The sequence below is a fragment of the Mirounga angustirostris genome, unplaced genomic scaffold (assembly GCF_029215605.1).
Source record: "Mirounga angustirostris isolate CCGP_5_RB_7025 unplaced genomic scaffold, mMirAng1.0.hap1 SCAF_5, whole genome shotgun sequence".
Lineage (NCBI taxonomy): Eukaryota > Metazoa > Chordata > Mammalia > Carnivora > Phocidae > Mirounga > Mirounga angustirostris.
The window spans coordinates 56,615,204-56,635,871 of NW_026991713.1; the positions used below are offsets into that span (position 1 = coordinate 56,615,204).

At 38.2% G+C, this 20,668-nt stretch overlaps 1 protein-coding gene across 5 annotated transcripts in view; it reads right to left on the reverse strand.

Moving 5' to 3' along the window:
• ATP23 (ATP23 metallopeptidase and ATP synthase assembly factor homolog) overlaps positions 1–20,668 on the reverse strand; it is a 120,150-nt gene that overhangs the window by 91,868 nt on the left and 7,614 nt on the right. For 2 of the 5 annotated variants that reach the window (XR_006790620.3, XM_054506960.2), the window contains exons 4-6: positions 20,530–20,667; positions 18,526–18,609; positions 7,351–7,566 (exon numbers count right to left, since the gene is read on the reverse strand). Coding sequence is in view for 4 of the 5 variants with exons in the window: in XM_054506960.2 (XP_054362935.1) it covers positions 7,351–7,566; positions 18,526–18,609; positions 20,530–20,667 (438 nt within the window). In the remaining variant the exon portion in view is untranslated. Of the gene's footprint in view, positions 1–3,160; positions 3,678–7,350; positions 7,567–15,085; positions 15,549–18,525; positions 18,610–20,529; position 20,668 lie in introns of those variants that run through there. The other 3 variants (XM_045873077.3, XM_064590977.1, XM_045873076.3) reach the window with 2 other exon arrangements.

The following is a 20,668-nucleotide window of genomic DNA, read 5'->3' on the forward strand; positions in this document are numbered from 1 at the left end:
ATGACTCAGTTGATGATTACGTAACACAGGTGACCACTCCCCCTCTTGGAACTCTCTTCAGTTTTTCTTATAGGACACCGCTGCTTCCGGTCTCTCTGACCACATTTTCTGCATCTCTTCTTTCTCTGACAAAACTTTCAATGCTGGGATTCCCCAATTTCTAATCCGCTGCCCTCTTCCCTTCCCATTTACTTATCCCCCCTCTCTTTATGGTTTCAACTCTCACCCATAAGGCAATAACTCCAGCTGTAATTCCAGGCCTGGCTTCTCCTCCAAGGTCTAGATCCATGTTGTTCAATAGGGGAGCTGCTAGTTACAGGTGGCTAAGAAACGTAATTAAAATTAAATAAAATTTGGGCGCCTGGGTGGCTCAGTCGGTTAAGCGACTGCCTTCGGCTCAGGTCATGATCCTGGAGTCCTGGGATGGAGCCCCGCATCGGGCTCCCTGCTCGGCGGGGAGTCTGCTTCTCCCTCTGACCCTCCCCCCTCTCATGCTCTCTGTCTCTCATTCTCTCAAATAAATAAATAAATCTTAAAAATAAATAAATAAATAAATAAATAAATAAATAAATAAATAAATAAATAAATAAAATTAAATAAAATTTGAACTTCCTCAGTCACACTAGCCACGTTTCAATACTCAACCGCATATGTCTAGTATACACCACATCGGGTGGTCCAGAGACAGCACATATCCATCATCACAGAGAGTTCTACTGGACAGTGACAGCTAGATTAGAACAGCGAGTAAAGATGTGCCAGGCTCTCTGCCAGGTCTGTCACAGGGAAACTAATCTAATCCTCACATGGAACTTCTGAGGTACTTACAGTAGTCAACATTATAGAGACAGGAAGTAGACTGTTGGTTGCTGGGGGTGGCCGGGGAATGGAGATTGGGGAGTTACTGTTTAATGAGTGTAAGGTTTCCATTCCGCAGGATAAAAATAGTTCTGGAGATGGAGGGTGGTGTTGTTGGCACAACAGTACGAAAGTACTGAATACCACTGAACCGTACACTTCAAAATGGTTGAGATGGGGAATTTTGTGTGTATGGTGGTACAATAAGAACAAACAGGACAGATACAGTATGCACTGCGGGAAATGGGTATTTGGGACCCCTCACTACCACACATAACTTGAGCCAGCACTAAGACTACTGAGAGAGAATCCAATTTAAATGGGAACTTTAGGGTAGACAAAGAAAGGAGGGGCACCTGGGTGGCTCAGTCCGTTAAGCTTCTGCCTTGGCATGTCAGGTCTTGATCCCGGGGTCCTGGTATCAAGCAAGCCCTGAGCCTGGGTGGGCTCCCTGCTCAGCGGGGACTCTGCTTCTCCCTCTCCCTGTGACCCTCCCCCCACTTGTGCTCTCTCGCGCGTGCGTTCTCTCTCTCTCTCTCAAATAAATAAATAAAATCTTAAAAAAAAAAAAAAAAAGATGTGCCTGGAACTATGGCTTGAAAAGTGAAACTAATTCGATGGAAATAAACCTGTCATATATTTAACAACATCCAGGTTAACACTGCAACTATTTGTTCAAATTTAGAACAAAGACTCATTGGTTATTTGATATAACAGTTTGGAAAAAGCTATGAAGAATAACAATAAGTGAATAGGGTTTTTTGGTTTTTTTAGAATCCACCTATAAGTGAGATCACATGGTATTTGTCTTTGTTGGTCTGATTTATTTCACTTAGCATAATGCCCTCAAGGTGCACCTATGTTGTCGCAAATGGCAAGATTTCCTTCTTTTTTATGGCTGAGTAATATTCATATATGTGTGTGTGTGTGTGTATTCCCAATATACACCAATTACATTCCCACCACCAGTGCACAAGGCTTCCCTGTTCTCCACATCCTAACACTTGTTATTTCTTGCTTTTTTGTTAATAGCCATTTTCACAGGTATGAGGTGGACAACTCATTTAGTTTTGATTTGCTTTTCCCTGATGAGTGATATCAAGCATCTTTTCAAGTTCCTATTGGCCATCTATATGTCTTCTTTGGAAAAATATCTATCCAAATCTGCCCATTTTTTAATTTTTAATCTGATTGTTTGTGGGTTTTTTGTTGTTGAGTTGTATGAGTTCGTTATACATTTTGAATGTTAACCCCATATATATATTTTTTTCCTCTCACTCAGGTTGCCTTTTTACTTTGATAGTTTCTTTATAGTTCGATGTACATCATATTTTTGACTCTTGTAAATCTCATAAGTGAAAACATAGTTTCATGGTTTACACATCTCTTATTATGAGTAAGATCACATAAGGCTTATGTTTTAAGAGGCACCCATTTGTATTTTCTATTCATGTCATTTGCTCATTTTTATGTTGAGTTGGTTTTTTATATAAATATTAAAAAATCATTTTATTATGAATGACAGTGAATCTTTCATGATATATTGTTGAAAATATTATCTTTTATTTAGCTTTTTTTTTTGAAGATTTTAAAAATGCCATTAAGGATACCAATATCGTTTTTTATGGTTTCATGATTTTTGTGTTGCTTTAGGCTTTCCTAGTCTAAGATGATAAAAAATTCTCCCATGTCCTGGTATTTTTATGGCTTTCTTTTCTATTAACATCTTTGATATCTCTGGGATTTGTTTTGGTGTAGGAATGATATAGGGATTTAACTCAATTTTTTTCAGTTGTCTCCAGTTTTCCCCAGACCATTTAAGGATATTTCATTCTTTCCCACTGTTTACCTTTTTGATTTGGTACTCAGGTCACATAGCTTCTCTCTCCCTGGGAACTGGGTGCAAGTTTCCTTGGGGACCAGGTACGTTGTTCAACATTATCCCTTTCTGTAGACCTTCTCCCATTGCCCCTGCTCCATTCTAAAGCCTTCACACAAAGGGTCTCCTCTTGTCTGGAAGTCTCCTTCCCCACCCCCTTGACTTCCTACCCCCTCCTCCTCACATTTCAGCCTTTCTCTAAGCCGGGTGCCATGTCACTTTCTCTAAGCTGGGTGCCATATTACATATCCCCAATCACCCCATATTCTTTTCCTTTTTGGTATAGCTGTTCCCCACAATGATAAAAGTCCAATCCATGTTGGTCACTTCAGTGACCCTGCTGTCTACATTAGTACCTCATAAACAGTGAATGCTTGATAAAAAGTTTACTGAAAGAATGTGATGTTTATTTTTCCCCTCAGATCGATTCTCTTCTTCATGCAGTGGTTACAGAATGAGGGGCAGCTGTGGTCCCTCTATGAGCCCTGAGTCCAGCCCCTGGACTCTTCTGAGGCTCCTCAGAGCCTCCTACTGAGAAGTGGCCACTCCAGCAGCCTGCCTGGCCCCTCCAGACATGTCTAGCTTTGACCTTACAGATCCAGATATGGAGGGTGCCTATAGCTTTGGCCTTTGCACTAAGGCTCTGTGACTTATTAATTTCCAGAAAAAGAAGCATTATAGCAGGAGAGTTTTCTTGGCTCAGTATGATCTTTTTCCCTCTTATTTTACCACCTTGGATGTGAGGCAATATGAATGCAGTTAGCACTCAGAGAAGCTGCCACTGGCCACTTAAGATGTTGCATGATTTTTTTTTTTTTTTCCTTTTAACTTAGCATTGGTACCTGTTGAATGAACACTATTGTCCTTATAAAATCCCAGATATTCTACTTGGTGATTTCTGTAGAAATAAATTCTGCTCTTGGGGATTCTAATACTCATGCTGTAAAAGTTAGAAGTAGAAATCGGCAGGGAAGAGAAAGAAGAAAGAGAAAAATACAGGTTATTAGCAGAATGCTTGGCTCTTGCTTCTCAAATATTTTAAATTCAGAAAAAAAGTTTAAAAATTCAAGTACAACATTATCATCAACATAAATTAACATTTAATTAATTATACACTCAGGGTATTGCTCTGAAGTGAGTTTAATTAAAAAATAACTCGGATTGGCAATATGTTGGCTGGATATCTCTATCCCCTTGAGAAGGGGAGGTTGAATAGTTGAAATAGCATGGTCTGACTGCTGCAGACCAAGATTATCCTGTCTCATTCTTCAGTCTGCCCTTCCTTCTCTCTCCCAAGGGCAGAAATGAACAAAACAATGGCTTCCTAATTGTTTAGTATTCAGTTTTCTGCTTAGCAAAAACTGTGGTTATACCAGTTCTCACATATTTTTTTTTTAAAAGAAAGGTTATTGTGTTTAGAATTCAGTGCATACTAATCGTTAACTCATTTCCCCCTTAAAAAATAAAAGACTTTATTGTGGAAAAATTTTAAAAGTTACTAAGTACACAGAATAGTATAATGAATATCCTTGGACCCATCGTTCAGGTTTAATTACCAACATTCTGCCATTTTTCTTAATCTGTACCTCCGCCGACTCTCCATCTGCCCAAATATTAACTGTACGACTTTGACAATGGTATATCTATATAGCCCACATCAAAATGAAAATATAGAATGTTTCCACCACCCCAGAAAATTACTTCTGTCTTCCCATCAATTCTTTGTCCTCTCCCCAACCCTGCAGGCAACCACTATTCCGATTTTTTTTTTCAAAAATATATTAGTTTTTGCTCGTTCTATAATTTCATGCACAGAGAATCATCAAATATGTACTACTTTGTATCTTATGCTTCTTTTAATTAGCAAAATGTCTGTGAGCTCCATTCATCTTATTACATGTATCAGTAATGCATTCTTTTCTATTGCTGAGAAGTACAATGGTGTGAATATACCACAATTTGTTTATTCATTCTCTGGTTGAGAGAGAGTTGTTTCCTTTTTTTAGGTATTTTAAATAAGGCTGCTAACGTTCTTGTGCCAATGTTTTTGTGGATTTGTTTTCATTTCTCTTAAATAAAATACTTAGCATGGAATAGGTGGATGTTTAACTTTATATAAACCTGCCAAACCTTTTTCCAAAGTGATTGTACTATTTTACATTCCTACCAGGGGTACATGAGAGTTCTGTTTGCTTCGTATCTTAACAAATATTTTCAGCAGCCCATTAAATTTTTGCTTTTCTAGAGGGTGTATAGTGGTTCTTCACTGTGTTTTAATTTCCTTTTTTTTTTTTTTTTGGATGACTGATGATATTAGGCATTTTTCACAAATTTTTTGGCCAATTATGTATCTTCCTTTGTAAAGTGTCTGTTCAAATTTTTTGTCTACTTTTTTTATTTGGTTGTCTTTTTATTATTGAGTTATAAAAAGTCTTTATATTTTCACATGAGAGTCCCTTGTCAGACAAATGAATATTTTCTTCCAGTCTGATGTTTGCCTATTCATTGTCTTAATATTTTTCAGTGAGCAGAAGTCTTTGATTTTGAATGAAGTCTTATTTAGCAATTAGAAACATTTTACGGATTTTACTTCCTATGTCTTTAACCTAGTTTGATTCAATTTGAGTTAATTTTTTGTATATAGTGTTAGGTAAAGGTCCAATCATTAGTTTGCATGTGGATATCTAGTTTTCTCAGCACCAAAAGGTCGTCTTTTCCCCCATTGGCACCCTTGTCAAAAATCATTTGAGCATATATATGAGTTTATTTCTGGGGCCCTTATTCTATCCCATTAGTCTGTAAGACCTCAGTTTGGTTTGTTTGTTCTTTCCAAGATTGATTTGGCTATTCAGGTTCCCTTGAGATTCCATATGAATTTTAAGATGGGTTTTTCTACTTCTTGCAAGAACAGTCATTGGGATTTTTTTAGACATTACACTGAAGCTGTAGATCGCTTTGGGTACTATTGACATCTTCACAGTATTAAGTTCTCCCAACCCATGAGCCTGGGATGTGTTTCCATTTAGTTATGTCTTCTTTAGTATCCTTCAGCAGTGATTTGTTGTTTTCATTGTGCAAGTCTTTTACCCACTTAGGTAAGTCAATTCCTGAGTATTTTATTCTTTTTGATACTATTGTAAAGGGAATTATTTTTTAATTTCCTTTTCAGATTGCTCACTCTTAGTGTATAGAAATGCACCTGATTTGTTTATGTCGACTTCATATCCTACTACTTTGATGAATTTGCTTATTACCTCTAATAGTGTGTGTGTGTGTAATCTTGAGAGTTTTTTACATTCAGAATCATATCATCTGCAAACAAAGATAATTTTATTTCTTCCTTTCCAATTTGGATGCCTTTTATTTCTTTTTTTTGCCTATTGCTCTAGTGAGGACTTCCAGTAATATGTGAATAGAAGTGGGAAAAGTAAGCATCCTTGCCTTGTTCCTGACAATAAGGGAAGAGTGGTCAGTCTTTCACCATTGAGTATGATGGTCACTTTGGGCTTTCCATATAATGGCTTTTATTATGTTGAGGTAGTTTCCTTCTATTCCTAGTTTGTTTTATCCTGAAAGGATGTTGAATTTTGTCAAATGCTCTTTCTGCCTCAATTGAGATGACCATGTGCGTTTTTCCCTTTGTTTTGTTGAAGTGGTGTATTACATTGATCAACTTTCACATGCTGAACTATCCTGGCACTCCAGAAATAAATCCCATTTGGTCATGGTATGTATTCCTTTTAATATGCTGCTGAATTCAGTTTGTATTTTTCTGAGGATTTTTTCATCAATGTTCATAAGAAATTTTGGTCTGTATTTTTCTTTTCTTGTAATGTCTTTGTCTGGCTTTGGTATCAGGATAATTCAGTCCTCAGTATAAGCTGGGGAGTATACTCTCCTCTTAAATTTTTTGGAAAATTTTGAGAAGAACTGGTATTAGTTCTTCTTTAAATGTCTTGCAGAATTCACTGGTGAAATCATCAGGTCCAGGGCTTTCCTTTGTCTGAAGATTTTTTTTTTCACTCCAAAACTATCTTTTTTTTTTTTTTGGATTATTTATAACCATTTCTTTCAAGACAGCTATTTTAGTACTTCACATGATATGAAGAAAGAAACCTTCTGGGCGCCTGGGTGGCTCAGTCAGTTAAGCAACTGCCTTCGGCTCAGGTCATGATCCTGGAGTCCCGGGATCAAGTCCCTCATCGGGCTCCCTGCTCAGCAGGGAGTCTGCTTCTCCCTCTGACCCTCCTCCCTCTCGTGCTCTCTGTCTCTCATTCTCTCTCTCGCAAATAAATTAAAAAAAAAAAGAAAGAAACCTTCTTTGGGGCGCCTTGGTGGCTCAGTCGTTAAGCGTCTCCCTTTGGCTCGGGTCATGGTCCCAGGGTCCTGGGATCAAGCCCCGCATCGGGCTCCCTGCTCCGCAGGAAGCCTGCTTCTCCCTTTCCCACTCCCCCTGCTTGTGTTCCCTCTCTCACTGTATCTCTCTCTGTCAAATAAATAAAATCTTTAAAAAAAAAAAAAAAAAGAAACAAACCTCCGAATTTATATAATACCTTTCATGTACTTAATGCAAATTATAAACAGTAATTTGTAAGTTTGTACAATAAAGGTACCTGCAAAAGTGAGGCAGGGGTGTGATGCTCCTTGCTACATGTCGGAAGTTCAGCATCTTTAGTGAAGCAGCCATATCCATTTGAAGGACTAATGGTTGGGCGGAGAGAGGGATGCCAATTCAAGTCTCCTTGGGCATCTTCTGCAATACTGTGGCAGATAACGTGGGTCAAATATTCCAGTTTATCTTTGTTCTTGGTCCTAGTCCATTTGAGCTCCTGTAACAAAACACCACTTGTAACTAACAGACATTTACTTCTCACAGTTCTGGATTCTGGAAGTCAGAGATCAGGGTGCTGGCGTGGCCGGGCGGGTTCTGGTGAAGCCCCTCTTCTGGGAGCTGACTTTTCACTGTGTCCTCACCAGTTAAGGGGTCTTGTCCTTTCTAAAATATTGGCCAGAGAATCAGTCACAAAGTTTTCTTTCCAAGATAATGCTAATCCATGTACACTTGTAATACCAGAACTTTGGGGAATAGGATTATTTTTTTTTCTAAAGATTTTATTTATTTTTTTAGAGAGCGAGCGAGAGAGAAACAGCATGAGAGGGGAGAGGGTCAGAGGGAGAAGCAGGCTCCCCGCTGAGCCGGGAGCCCGATGTGGGACTCGATCCCAGGACCCTGGGATCATGACCTGAGCCGAAGGCAGACGCTTAACCATCTGAGCCACCCAGGCGCCCAGGATTATTATTTTTAATATTTTGCTTTGCTAATTTACAAGAGGCAGAAGTGAAATATATATTATTTGAGTTGAACTGTAATTGTTTATCTTGGTTTTAATTGATCTCTGCTCTAATTATCAACAGACAAGCAGCTCATGTTTGGTGTCCGTGGTGGTCTCCCGCCTACACTCTGCAATCTCTCCCTGCAGCAACCAGAGCCCCCCAACCTGGGGGGTGTGAGGACACATATATCCCAGGCTGCCCAGAATGGTCCATGGGGGACAAATAAAACAGTAAGTCTCCAATTTGCACTTGTTTTATATTAATAAATAAGAAAGAAGTTAGACCTCTAATATTTACTTGGGAGAACAATCGTACTGTTTGTGTGTGAAATGTGCAGTATGCAAGGCTTGAATAAAGAGTAGAAGTTCACTATAATGTGTGAATTTCTTGAAGTGATCAAGAGAACATCAAGACTCAGATGTCTTCTGTTCCCCTTAAATTAGCTCCATTATGACATAAAACAGGGATCTAATCAGACCTGACTTATAATCTGCAAAAAATTCAAAATTGTCAAAGGCTATGTCATTATTACCACAAGCTTCATAGTTTCGTGCATATTTTATAATCTACATAATATGTCTGCATAGTGCTACATATGTATAATTTATGTATATGTATAAATATATTGGATGTTTACTAAAACATTTCATTTTTTTATTTTTTTCACTTGTATTTTTGTATTTAAATTCAATTAATTAACATATAATGTATTATTAGTTCCAGAGGTAGAGGTCAGTGACTCATCAGTCTTATAAAATACCCAGTGCTCATTAAATCACATGCCCTCCTTAATGTCCATCACCCAGTTACCCCATCCCCCCACCCCCTCCGCTCCAGCAACCCTGTTTGATTCCTATGATTAAAAGTCTCTCATGGTTTCTCTCCCTCTCTGATTTCTTCTTGTTTTATTTTTTCCTCTCTTCCCCTATGATCCTCTGTTTTGTTTCTTAAGTTCCACATATGAGTGAGATCATGTGATAATTGTCTTTCTCTGACTGACTTATTTCGCTTAGCATAATACCCTCTAGTTCCATCTACGTCATTGCAAATGGCAAGATTTCATTTTTTGATGGCTGAGTCTTATTCCATTGAATATAAATACTACATCTTCTTTAACCATTCATCTGTTAATGCACATCTGGGCTCTTTCCATAGTTTGGCTATTGTGGAACGAGAGAACAAAATACTAAAATGGCAACAATGAGCCTAGAGAAATATACACTAAACAAATTAGACGAGACTTGAAACCAAAAAAAAGAAATTAAATTAAATTAAAATTAAAAAAAGAGAGAGAATATCATCAGACAGGTGAACAGAACAGAGCAATACATTGGATCCTGTGTGTATTTTGGTCTGTTTGTTAGAAAACTAGATCCCAAAATTGTAGAGAAAGTGAAACTTATATATGTACAAAAATAAAATTAAATACAATGAAAGGACAGAATGTAAGTGTAAAAATGAAAATTAAAAGATTTTTTAAAAAGAGTTGATAAAATAAAAAATTGAAAAAGGAAAGAGAAAAAATATTAAAATTGAAAGACTAAAAAATTGTGGGAAAAAAACATGAATTCTATATACTATTTTCCACTAGCACTGGAGTTTTGCAGTTCTGTGTGATCAGTAAACTTGGTATTAGCCAGATGTTCTTGCTGACCTTCTGAGGGAGGGGCCTGTTGCACTGATTCTCAGGTATCTTTGCCCCTGGGGGACCTGCACCGCCCTTGCCCGGTCCATCTGCTCGGGTTTGCTCTCAGGAGCTTTTGTTCCCCGCAAGCTTTCCATACAGCTTTGGAGGAGGAGAGTGAATGGCGGCCTCCCAATCTCCAGGCCCAGAGCCGAAATCTCATGCCCCCCACTCCTCAGTGCGCCCCCAGAGAAAAGCAGTCAGTCACTCCCGTCTCGGCTCCGGCAGCACTCCCTGCTCACCCAGCCTGTGACCGAGTGTTTCTATCTCTGGCACCTGACCCTGTGTGGAGTCTCCAAACCCAGCAGACTCCTGCTGCACGCTCCTGCGCCTCTCCTCCTGGGGGAGGGTGGGGGGGTCTCACTAAGGCTCTGCCGCTTGCTGGGCCCCTGCCCAGAGAGCAGTCACCCGACCGTGCTGCGGGTTCAAGGTATAGGGCAACCCCGAGCTGAGAGCCCACTCCCAGGCTCCCTGATAGCAGCCGGCTTCCCCACTCCAATGCCTGGGAGCTCTGCCGCACTCAGGCACCCCGGTTTTCTGTGACCCTGGGGATCCTGACACCACACTGTCCCACCTAGGATTCCACCCCACTTCCCCACCTGAGCACCTTTCAGGCAGGGACGTCCCTCACCAGTGCAGACGTCTAAAAGTTCTGATTTTTTACTCCGCTGCTGTACCACTTGCTGGTAGCTGGCTGACGGAGACTCCCTCTCCTTGCGGTCTTTCTTCCCACATACCACCTCAGATTCCCTTCTCCGCACCTCTTACCTTGCAGGAAATGGTCACTTTTCTATCTGTAGAGTTGCAGCTCTTCTTTTCTTAGTGCTCTGGTTGAGTTCACAGGTGTTCAGAATGATTTGATGGCTATCTAGCTGAATTCCTGGCACCACACGAAACTAAGGTCTCCTACTCCTCCGCCATCTTGGACTATCTCCCCCTGAAGATTTTTTTATTATGGATTCAATCTCCCTACTAGTTTTAGGTCTAATCAGATTTTCTATTCTTTCTGGTTTGGTGCTGCATTTCCAGGAATTTGTCCATTTCATCTAGGTGATCCAATATGTATGTGTACATTTGTCCACAGTACTCTCATAATCCTTTTTATTCTTGTAGTTTGGTAGTAATGTTCCCGCTTTCTGATTTCAGTACTTTGAAGTCTCCCTTTTTTTCTTAGTCCATCTAGCTAAAGGTTTGTCAATTTTGTTGATCTTTTGGTTTTATTAATTTTCTATTATTTTTCTATTCTCTATTTCACTGGTCTCTGTTCTAATGTTTATGATTTCCTTCCTTCTGCTAGCTTTGGGTTTAGTTTGTTCCTCTTTGTCTGGTTCCTTCTGTTGTAAAGTTAGATTGCTGACTTGAGATTTTCCTGTTTTTTAACATAAGTATTTATAGCTCTAAATTTTTCATTTAGCACTGCTTCTGCTGTGCCCTATAATTTTTGGTACTTTATGTTTTTGTTTTCATTTGCCTTAAGTATTTTCTAATTTCCCTGTGATTGCTTCTTTGATCCATTGGTTGTGTGTGTTCTTTAATTTCCAGAAATTTGTAAATTTTCAATTGTCCTTCTGTTATCAATTTCTACTTTCATCCCTTTGTGGTCAGAGAAGATACTTTATATAATATCTTTTTAAATATATTGATATATCAGTTTATAGCCTAACATATAGTCTACCTTGGAAAATATCCCATGTCACTTGAGAAAAACGTGCATGCTTTTATTGGTTAGAGTGTTCTATGTATGTCTGTTAGATCCAGTTGGTTTGTTTTGTGGCTCAAGTCTTCTGTTTACTTGGTTATCTTCTGTCTGGTTGTTCTATCCATTATTGAGAGTGGGGTAGTGAAGTTTCCAGCTATTATTGTAGAACTGTCTATTTCTCTCCTCAATTCTGTCCCTTTTGCTTCACCTATTTTGGTAGTCTGTTATTAGGTGTGTAAATGTTATATCTTCTTGCTCTATTGAAGCTTTTATTAATATACAATATCCTTCTCTGTCTCTTGTAAACTTTTTTGATTTAAAATCTATCTTGCCTGATGTTAGGATAGCCAACCCTGCTCTCTTTTGGTTAGTATTTGCACAGAATATCCTTCTTCATTGTTTTACTTTTAATCTATTTGTGTTTGCATCTTAACTAAGTCTTTTGTAGACATTTTATAGTAGGGTCATTGTTTTTTTAGTCCTTTCTGCCAATCTCTTGCCAACCTTTTGATTGGAGAGTTTAATCCATTTACATTTAAAATAATAACTGAGGGGCGCCTAGGTGGCTCAGTCAGTTGAGCATCCGACTCTTGATTTCAGCTCAGGTCGTGATCTCAGGGTCATGGGATTGGGCCCTGCCTCAAGCTCCATGCTCAGCATGGAGTCTGTTTGAGATTCTCTCTCTCCCTCTCCCTCTGCCACTCCCCCTGCTCATGCTCTCTAGCTTTAAAATAAATAAATAAATAAATAAATAAATAAATAAATAAATAAATAAATAAATAAAATCTGTTAAAATAATAACATAATCACTGATAAGAGGAAATTTACCTCAGGCATCTTGCTATGTATTTTTCTACATACCTTACACCTTTTTTGTCTCCCATGCACAGCACTACTCTCTTCTTTTGTGTGTACTTGATTTTTTATAGTGAACATTTAAATTCCTTTTTCATGTCCTTTTGTGTATATTCTATAGCTATTTTCCTGTGGTTACCATGGGGATTACATTTAACATCATAAAGTTTTAACACTCTATTTTGAATTTATACCAGTGTAACTTCAATAAGGTACAAAAATTCTTCTCCTTTAAAACTGTCCTTATCCTTTTCAGTTGTTGGTGACACAGAATTATGTATTTATACATTGTGTGCCCCAAAACATAAACTAATAACTTCCTCAATGTGTTAGTCTCTAAAATTATGTAGAAAAGAAAATGTGGAGTTACAAACCATTATTTCTTCAAATATTCCCTCTGCCCCTTTCTCTCTCTTCTCCTTCTGGGACTTCCACAATGCATATGTTGGTCAACTTGATTGTATCCCTCATGTCCCTTAGGCTCTATTCCATTGTCTTCATTCTTTTTTCTTTCTGTCCTTTAGACTCAATAATTTTCCTTTTCTTCAAGTTTATTGATTCTTCTGCCTGCCCAAATCTGCCTTTGAATCCCTCAAGTGGATTTTTGTCATTTGTTATTGTACTTTCCACGTCTTTTTGGTTTTCTTTAAGTTTTCTATCTCTTTATTGATATTTCCATTTTGTTTGTACATCATTTCTTGGCTTTTTCCACATTTGCCTTTAGTTCTTTGAGCATCTTTAAGGCAGTTGTTTTAAATTCTTTGTCTGTTAAATCCACCATCAGGTTTTTTCAGGGAAAGTTTCTGTTAGTTTATTTTCTCCTTTGAATGGACCACACTTTTCTGTGTATGTCTTGTGTATCCTTTGTATGCCTTGTGATTTTTTGGGTTAAAAAACTGGACATTTGAATGTAATAATGTGGTAACTCTGAAAATCAGATTCTTCTGCTTCCTCAGGGTTAGCTGTTGTTTGGGGTTTGTTTTTGGTTTTGCTTTTAATTGTTGCAGGCTGTCTCTGGGCCAAGGATCAGCCTGAGGCGTAAACTTGGTTTTTTCTGAGCCTGTGCCTTTCCCTGGGCATGCCTGATGACTTTCTAATTCCACCTGTATATGCCATTGTTTTTGGTGTTTGTTTGTTTGTTTGTTTGTTTGTTTCATTTTTTTTTTAAGATTTTATTTATTTATTTGAGAGAGAGAGCATGAGAGGGCACAAGCAGGGGGAGTGGCAGATGGAGAGGGAGAAGCAGGCTCCCCACTGAGCAGGGAGCCCAATGCAGGCTTGATCCCAGTACCCCAGGATCATGACCTGAGCTGAAGGCAGACGCTTAACCGAGCGAGCCACCCAGGCGCCCCTGCCATTGTTTTTGAATGGCCTAGTCTTCAAGGTCTGGATCCCAAAAGGGGAAAATGAAGGACGACAAAAGTCACCAGCCCTTTAAAGACCCTGAAAGTCACCTGAGCCAGATGGAAAGCAGTTTGCAAAAATGGGAGGGGGTGCAACAATGCCACCAGCTCTTTCTCTGAACCTCTGTGTTCAAAAGCCACAATCAGAGCAGGTCCCAAATATATGGAAGACAGGGTGCTTTTTGCCCACCCTGGCTCCACAATCTGTGTAAAAGCTACTCCAGGAACACATACACTGCTGTCTGCCACAGGGCAGAGTGGTGGGAGATGGGTAGCTACTACTACGCTAAGAGCTGAAATTGACCAAAATTAACTGCAATTTACCACCCAAGCCTTTCCCTGAAAATTAGGAGCCTTCAGACTCGAGGTTCAAAATATTTTTTTTTTTAAGATTTTATTTATTTATTTGAGAGAGAGAATGAGAGACAGAGAGCACATGAGAGGGGGGAGGGTCAGAGGGAGAAGCACACTCCGTGCCGAGCAGGGAGCCCGATGCGGGACTCGATCCTGGGACTCCAGGATTATGACCTGAGCCGAAGGCAGTCGCTTAACCAACTGAGCCACCCAGGCGCCCATGGGGTTCAAAATATTTATATAAGATTCTGCCAGTGCAATTTTGTCTAGGTGGGGAAACAGATTTCTGTTGTTTCCTACTCTGCCGTCTCCCCAGAATCCTCAAACCTTGTTTTAATGTTTAATAAGTTATCAAGCTTGGGTATCACTTCATAATTTAATCAAATTTTAACTCACAAGAAAGAATCCTGCTAACTTCCTTGTCTTCAAATCCTTAATTAGCCACATCTACACACAGGCATCACTGTCTTTCAGTCTGGACATAGGCCAAGAAACATTTGCCAAAGACAGGTGTAAGATGCAGCTACCAGTTAAGGGGAATAGATAAGATGACCTGTTTTCTGAATCTAAAACTCAGACACAGGGCCGGACAAAAGATTTGAGAATGATTATATGAAAAATCTTATAAATACATAAAAATTAAATTCAATTACGTTATAAATTTAATGCACTGCCTTTACAAAAGAAAAAAAATCTAATTAGGACCGTCTCCAGAAAACTAAGCCATATAGTCCCCACATATATGTTCAAAGAAGAAGAAGAAGGGAGGCATGGACCATTGAATGAATCATCCCCAACTTTCATTCTTTGCATATTTTGACCATCATAACATTTCAATAAATGTCCTGTAATAAAAGCAGTACATTTTTCTTTACATTTAATGTAAATACCAACAGTGGTCACCTATCAACTTCATACAAGGACACACTTCACAGGTTTCATAATCAAATTTTAAAATGATCACATGTAAAAAAAAAAATCACAATCTAAAAAAACACACAAATAATAAAAAACACCAGTACAGCATAAAAAAATACAAAAATGTAATTTATTTGTCTTATTTACCAAATGGTTAACTATAAAGTTATAATTTTTGCCTTGGAGTTAAAGGCAGTTTCACTTTTATCACAGTTACTTTTTCTGATCATATGCTAGAATCAGTATCTTCTGTGTTTTATCTGTATTTAATTGATCATTTACATTTTATATATTTGTCCACTTAAGAACCATATTTTCTGCATGATCACAGAAGCTCCATAATATAAAATGTCATTTTCTTCATATATTTGAGTAATACCGATCACGGTTTTGAAAGTCTCTATGAGCATATCTTGCATAAGTCTTGTTATGTGGGATCCTTCCAAAAGGTTCATGGTCATTGAAACAAGATTCAAAAACTTCATCAACAGCCTTTTGAGCTACTTCTTTGCTGATATTCCTAACAGCCAGGATAGAAAGAATGGCTCTGTCTCGTACACAGGTCTAAGGAGAAAGAAAAGTATGTGGCTTTAACTTAAATGACAATTTAATCATGAAATAATGATATTTTATATAATGTCTGACCACAGTCAGAATTAATTCCCTTTCGAACCCTCTTACACTGTTGGTGGGAATGCAAGCTGGTGCAGCCACTCTGGAAAACAGTATGGAGGTTCCTCAAAAAGTTGAAAATAGAACTACCCTATGACCCAGCAATTGCACTACCGGGTATTTACCCTAAAGATACAAATGTAGTGATCCGAAGGGGCACCTGCACCCCAGTGTTTATAGCAGCAATGTCCACAATAGCCAAACTGTGGAAAGAGCCAAGATGTCCATCAACAGATGAATGGATAAAGAAGATGTGGTATTTATATACAACGGAATATTACTCAGCCATCAAAAAAAAAAATGAAATCTTGCCATTTGCAACTACATGGATGGAACTAGAGGGTATTATGCTAAGCAAAATAGGTCAATCAGAGAAAGATAATTACTCATGTGGAATTTAAGAAAAAAACAGAGGATCATAGGGGAAGGGAGGGAAAATAAAACAAGAAGAAATCAGAGAGGGAGACAAACCATAAGAGACTCTTTTTTAAAAATATTTATTTATTTATTTATTTATTTATTTATTTATTTATTTGAGAGAGAGAGAAAGAGAAAGAGCACAAGCTGGGAAGGGGGGCAGAAGGAAAGGGAGAAGAAAACCCCCCGCTAAGAAGGGAGACCAATGCGGGGCTCAATCCCAGAACCCTGGGATCATGACCTGAGCCAAAGGCAGAGGCTTAACCAACTGAGCCACCCAGGCACCCCACTATAAGAGACTCTTAATCATAGGAAACAAACGGATAGCTGCTGGAGGGGAGGTGGGTGGGGGGATGTGGTAACTGAGTAATGGACATTAAGGAGGACATGTGATGTAATGAGCACTGGGTTTTATATAAGACTGATGAATTACTGAACTCTACCTCTGAAACTAATAATACATTATATGTTAATTAATCAAATTTAAATTTAAAATATTAATGGAAAAAAGAATTAATTCCCTTTCATATTATTTTATTCATTTCTGTCATTCTAAAGTAGAAACATAACTCTATGGAATATGTTTAGCTCAACCTAAAATTATTTAGGTATAAATAAGACCTCCTCCATTTTTTCATCTTTTCCAATAATATAACCAGATGTCATTTTCTGAAGTTTTAGGTAGTCCAACAAACAGTAACTCCCAATTTGCAAAAATCAAAAAAACAAACCAAAAAAAAAATCTATAAATAAGGTTCTAGTTGGATTTTTAATAAAATTTAAATAGATTTAAAATATACTTTACTTCTATGTCTTTCTCTTCCTTTACTTTCCAGTTGACTAATACTAGATAATCTTTCCTTCAAGAGGGGCATCTCCCATGGAGGCAAAAGGAAGCTACACATGCATATACATAAAATTTGAAGGTGTCTTAATTTTTCAGGAGAAAAAAAAAAAAAATCAAACAACCTTTTTTTTTTCCCTGAGCGTTCTTTGCATGGGTATTAAATTCTCTATCTAAGAAAATAAATTATCTAATGTTACACAGTAATAGGCTAGAATTTCTCAGTATTCTAAATATGTTAAGAAACATAAGGTCCTGCCATTCCAATTCTTGGAGAGTTTTAAATCCATTTATTTCTCCACAAGCCCAAGCTAAAGTTCAAAAGAATGGCATCTAACCTTTTCATGAAAAATAACCAAATACTGGTTCTTACAGCTATGCAATCCGTCAATCATTCATCTTCTGTGTGTGTTTCCTGCTTTACTTCACCCTGGTCAGCATGCCTGAGCTGGGGATGCTCACTAGTATTAGAATATAAACCAGTGGGACACCTGGGTGGCTCAGTCAGTGGTTAAGCGTCTGCCTTCGGCTCAGGTCATGATCCCAGGGTCCTGGGATCGAGCCCCGCATCAGGCTCCCTGCTCCGCAGGAAGCCTGTTTCTCCCTCTCCCACTCCCCCTGCTTGTGTTCCCTCTCTCACTGTCTGTCAAATAAATAAATAAAATCTTAAAAAAAAAAAAGAAAGAATATAAACCAGTGCTTCTCGACCTAAATTACACTAAACACTGATTTTAAAAATAAACCTCAGGCATAAAGGAAGAAGAAAGAGAGGATGAACCATATGGAGCTACGGCAGCAATTGCCAGAAAGAGGACATTTCTCCCTTCCAGGGGAAGAAACGATGGTAAAAATTTGTCTCCTGGAGCTACAGGTTTGGGAGGCACACGTAGAGACCACAGTTCAGGTTTACTTCTTTCCAAATGTAATTCATTCCTGTTAAAACTGGGTGATTTTACCATATTTGGCCATCAGTCACTGTCACCGATGTTGGTGTCTCTTGGGTACATGTCATACGAACGCAGGGACTCCATTCTCTACGACTGTTCTCCCTCCACCAGGCTCCCACTACCTCCCCAAACTTTCCCTCCTGTTGCTAGTTCTGTTCACTTTCGGTGGCCGCTACCCAAAGGAAAAAGAGGAGAGACTTATCATCGTCAGGGCTGTGCTGATTCAAAGCTTTGCTGTCATGTCACACAGCCCTTAAAGGAGCACTACTACCCGGCCATAACCTGTGCTGTGGGGCAGTCTTTGATCCGATAGGTATGACTTTTTTGTCTCGGGAATACAAGTCCCGGACTGCAGGGATCAAAGTCAGACGGGCTGTGATTTTGCATCAGGTCTTCATCTACCTGCTTCCAAAAGGATCCCAAGAACAAGATCATATAGTTCTTTTCACTATTAGAATCTCTCGCTGAGTCACACAGCTTGCCCGTAATTAAAAAGTAGAACTAAACTCCATCTATTTGGCTTCAACAGGATACATTCTGTATTCTTCCCATAGAAGTAGTTCTTTCACGTTTCAAATACTAAATGTACTTCTCATTTCTTTATGCATTATTTCCACTCCTAGCACTCTGAAGGGTGAGGGATTTCATATGTTAGTTTTACCTGATGATGTTGTTTCAATCCAAAATGCAGCCTGAATATTTCATTTACAAGAGAGCAGTCTCCACTAAGGTTAGCAGCTCGAACCTATCACAAAGACAGAGGCAAAGAGAAGGAAAGTAAGTGTTCTTGCTCTATAAAAAGTTTTGAAAAAGAATTTAAAATTAGCATGTCTTTCTGAAAACAGAGTATCCATCGGATCTTTTTCAAGAATGTTTTAAACTCTGACATAGACTATTTTAAGTTATTCTTACATTAAGAAAAAGAGCAGATATCCATGAGCTAGACTAGACAATGCAAAATAAACTGGGGGTTTGGGGGAGGGTCAATCATTTATCAAAGGGAACTTTCAAAACTTCACACCATAACCTGTGTAAATTGATGCCATCCCCCGGGGCCTCAATTGTCCTTTGAAAAATTAAGTTCTTGAAACTTAAGCAAGAACATTCCAAGCACAAGAACATTCCCAACTGGTCATGCTATGAGCATGACAGCCTGAAGTTAGGACATATTTTCTAATTCACTATATTTTTAAGGTAAAATGCAGCTTCAATAGATGAAAAGGTCTTTCTACCTTCTACCAGAACTACCCACATGAATGCTACAGCCAACCTGGCCACATTTTTGCTGATGTACTGCAAACAGAATGGCCCACTTCTTGTGACTTCTACAACAACATGGCCTCATTCCTCTGAGGATTTCAAGGCCCTTAACATACTTTAGCTAGCTAACAGGCATTAATTCTCATAACGTCCAAGAGAGAGACCTATTTAAAAACTCAGGTTTCAGTCTACTCTCCAAATAATATGAGTTATAATTAGAGGCAGTGGGGCTGCTTATTAATTTCAAGGGAAAGAGAAAATAATCTAAGTTATAAAGTATACACTTAAATTTATATTAGTTTTTTTTTTACTTCTCAGCACACTGCACTCTTCAATTAATGAAATGCTCATATTAAATACATATGTCTAAGAGCATAAATATACTGCACTTCTGAGAGCAACCCAAAGTGCTTATTATTACCATAAAAACTTTTTATGTCGTATTTTTGAGACTACATGTCTTACTCTAGGGCAAGCAAGGCACTCCACCTATGGAAGGCAGCACGGCAGGACAGTTAAGAACCCTGGTTGCAATCCTGCCTCTGCCACTTACTAACCATGGATCTCAATCAACGCCTCCCTTTCGACACATAGAACATGCAGATCATAGCATCTACCTGGATGGACTGTTGAGTAGACACAATAAGAATCCACAAAAGGAACAGTGTTTGGCACATAGTCCTCAGCCAGGGTTAACTAGCATTAGTTTTTATATTATACAGTATATTCCACAGGGAAAATGGTTATTTGGTTAAATGGTTAAAAATGGTTATTATATACCATATATATATACACATATATGTATGAAATATATCTATCATATACTAAAAATGGTTATTTGGTTAAAAATGGTTATTATATACCATATATATATATATATATACACACACACATATATATATGAAATATATCTATCATATACTAAAAATGGTTATTTGGTTAAAAATGGTTATTATAAAGTCATTACTATTACTAGGATTTAAAGGTTATAATTAAGACAATTCTAAGAAGATACTTAAAATATCTCTTGTTCTGTCTCAAAGCTGTGTTCAGGAGTTAAAAATGGAAATCTAAGAGTAACATGGAACCATGACAGGAAGAAAAGGAGTATGTTTAAGTAAATTATACTTCAATTAGGTTTTCTTTTTTAAGATTTATTTATTTATTTGAGGTGGGGAGTGAGGGGCAGAGGGAGAGAGAGTCTTAAGCATTACACTTCAATTAAATGTTCAAACTCAACTGATGAATCACAGACCTGTACCCCTGAAACAAATAATCCATTATATGTTAATAATAATATAAAAAATTATTCAAGAAAAATAAATACATAAATATACATAAATAAATAAATGTTCAAACTCAGAGTGTTCCAGGGGGAGAAAGTATCTTTTACAATAAAACTCACTTCTGAGCAGGCCAAATGTCTGACGTCGGTGAACCAATTAACGTGAGCACGACAGTGATCAAACGCATGAACGAGCTCGTGGGTGACGACTCTGTTCATATGGGCCTGATTACGGATGTTGTTCTGGCACAAAACAATC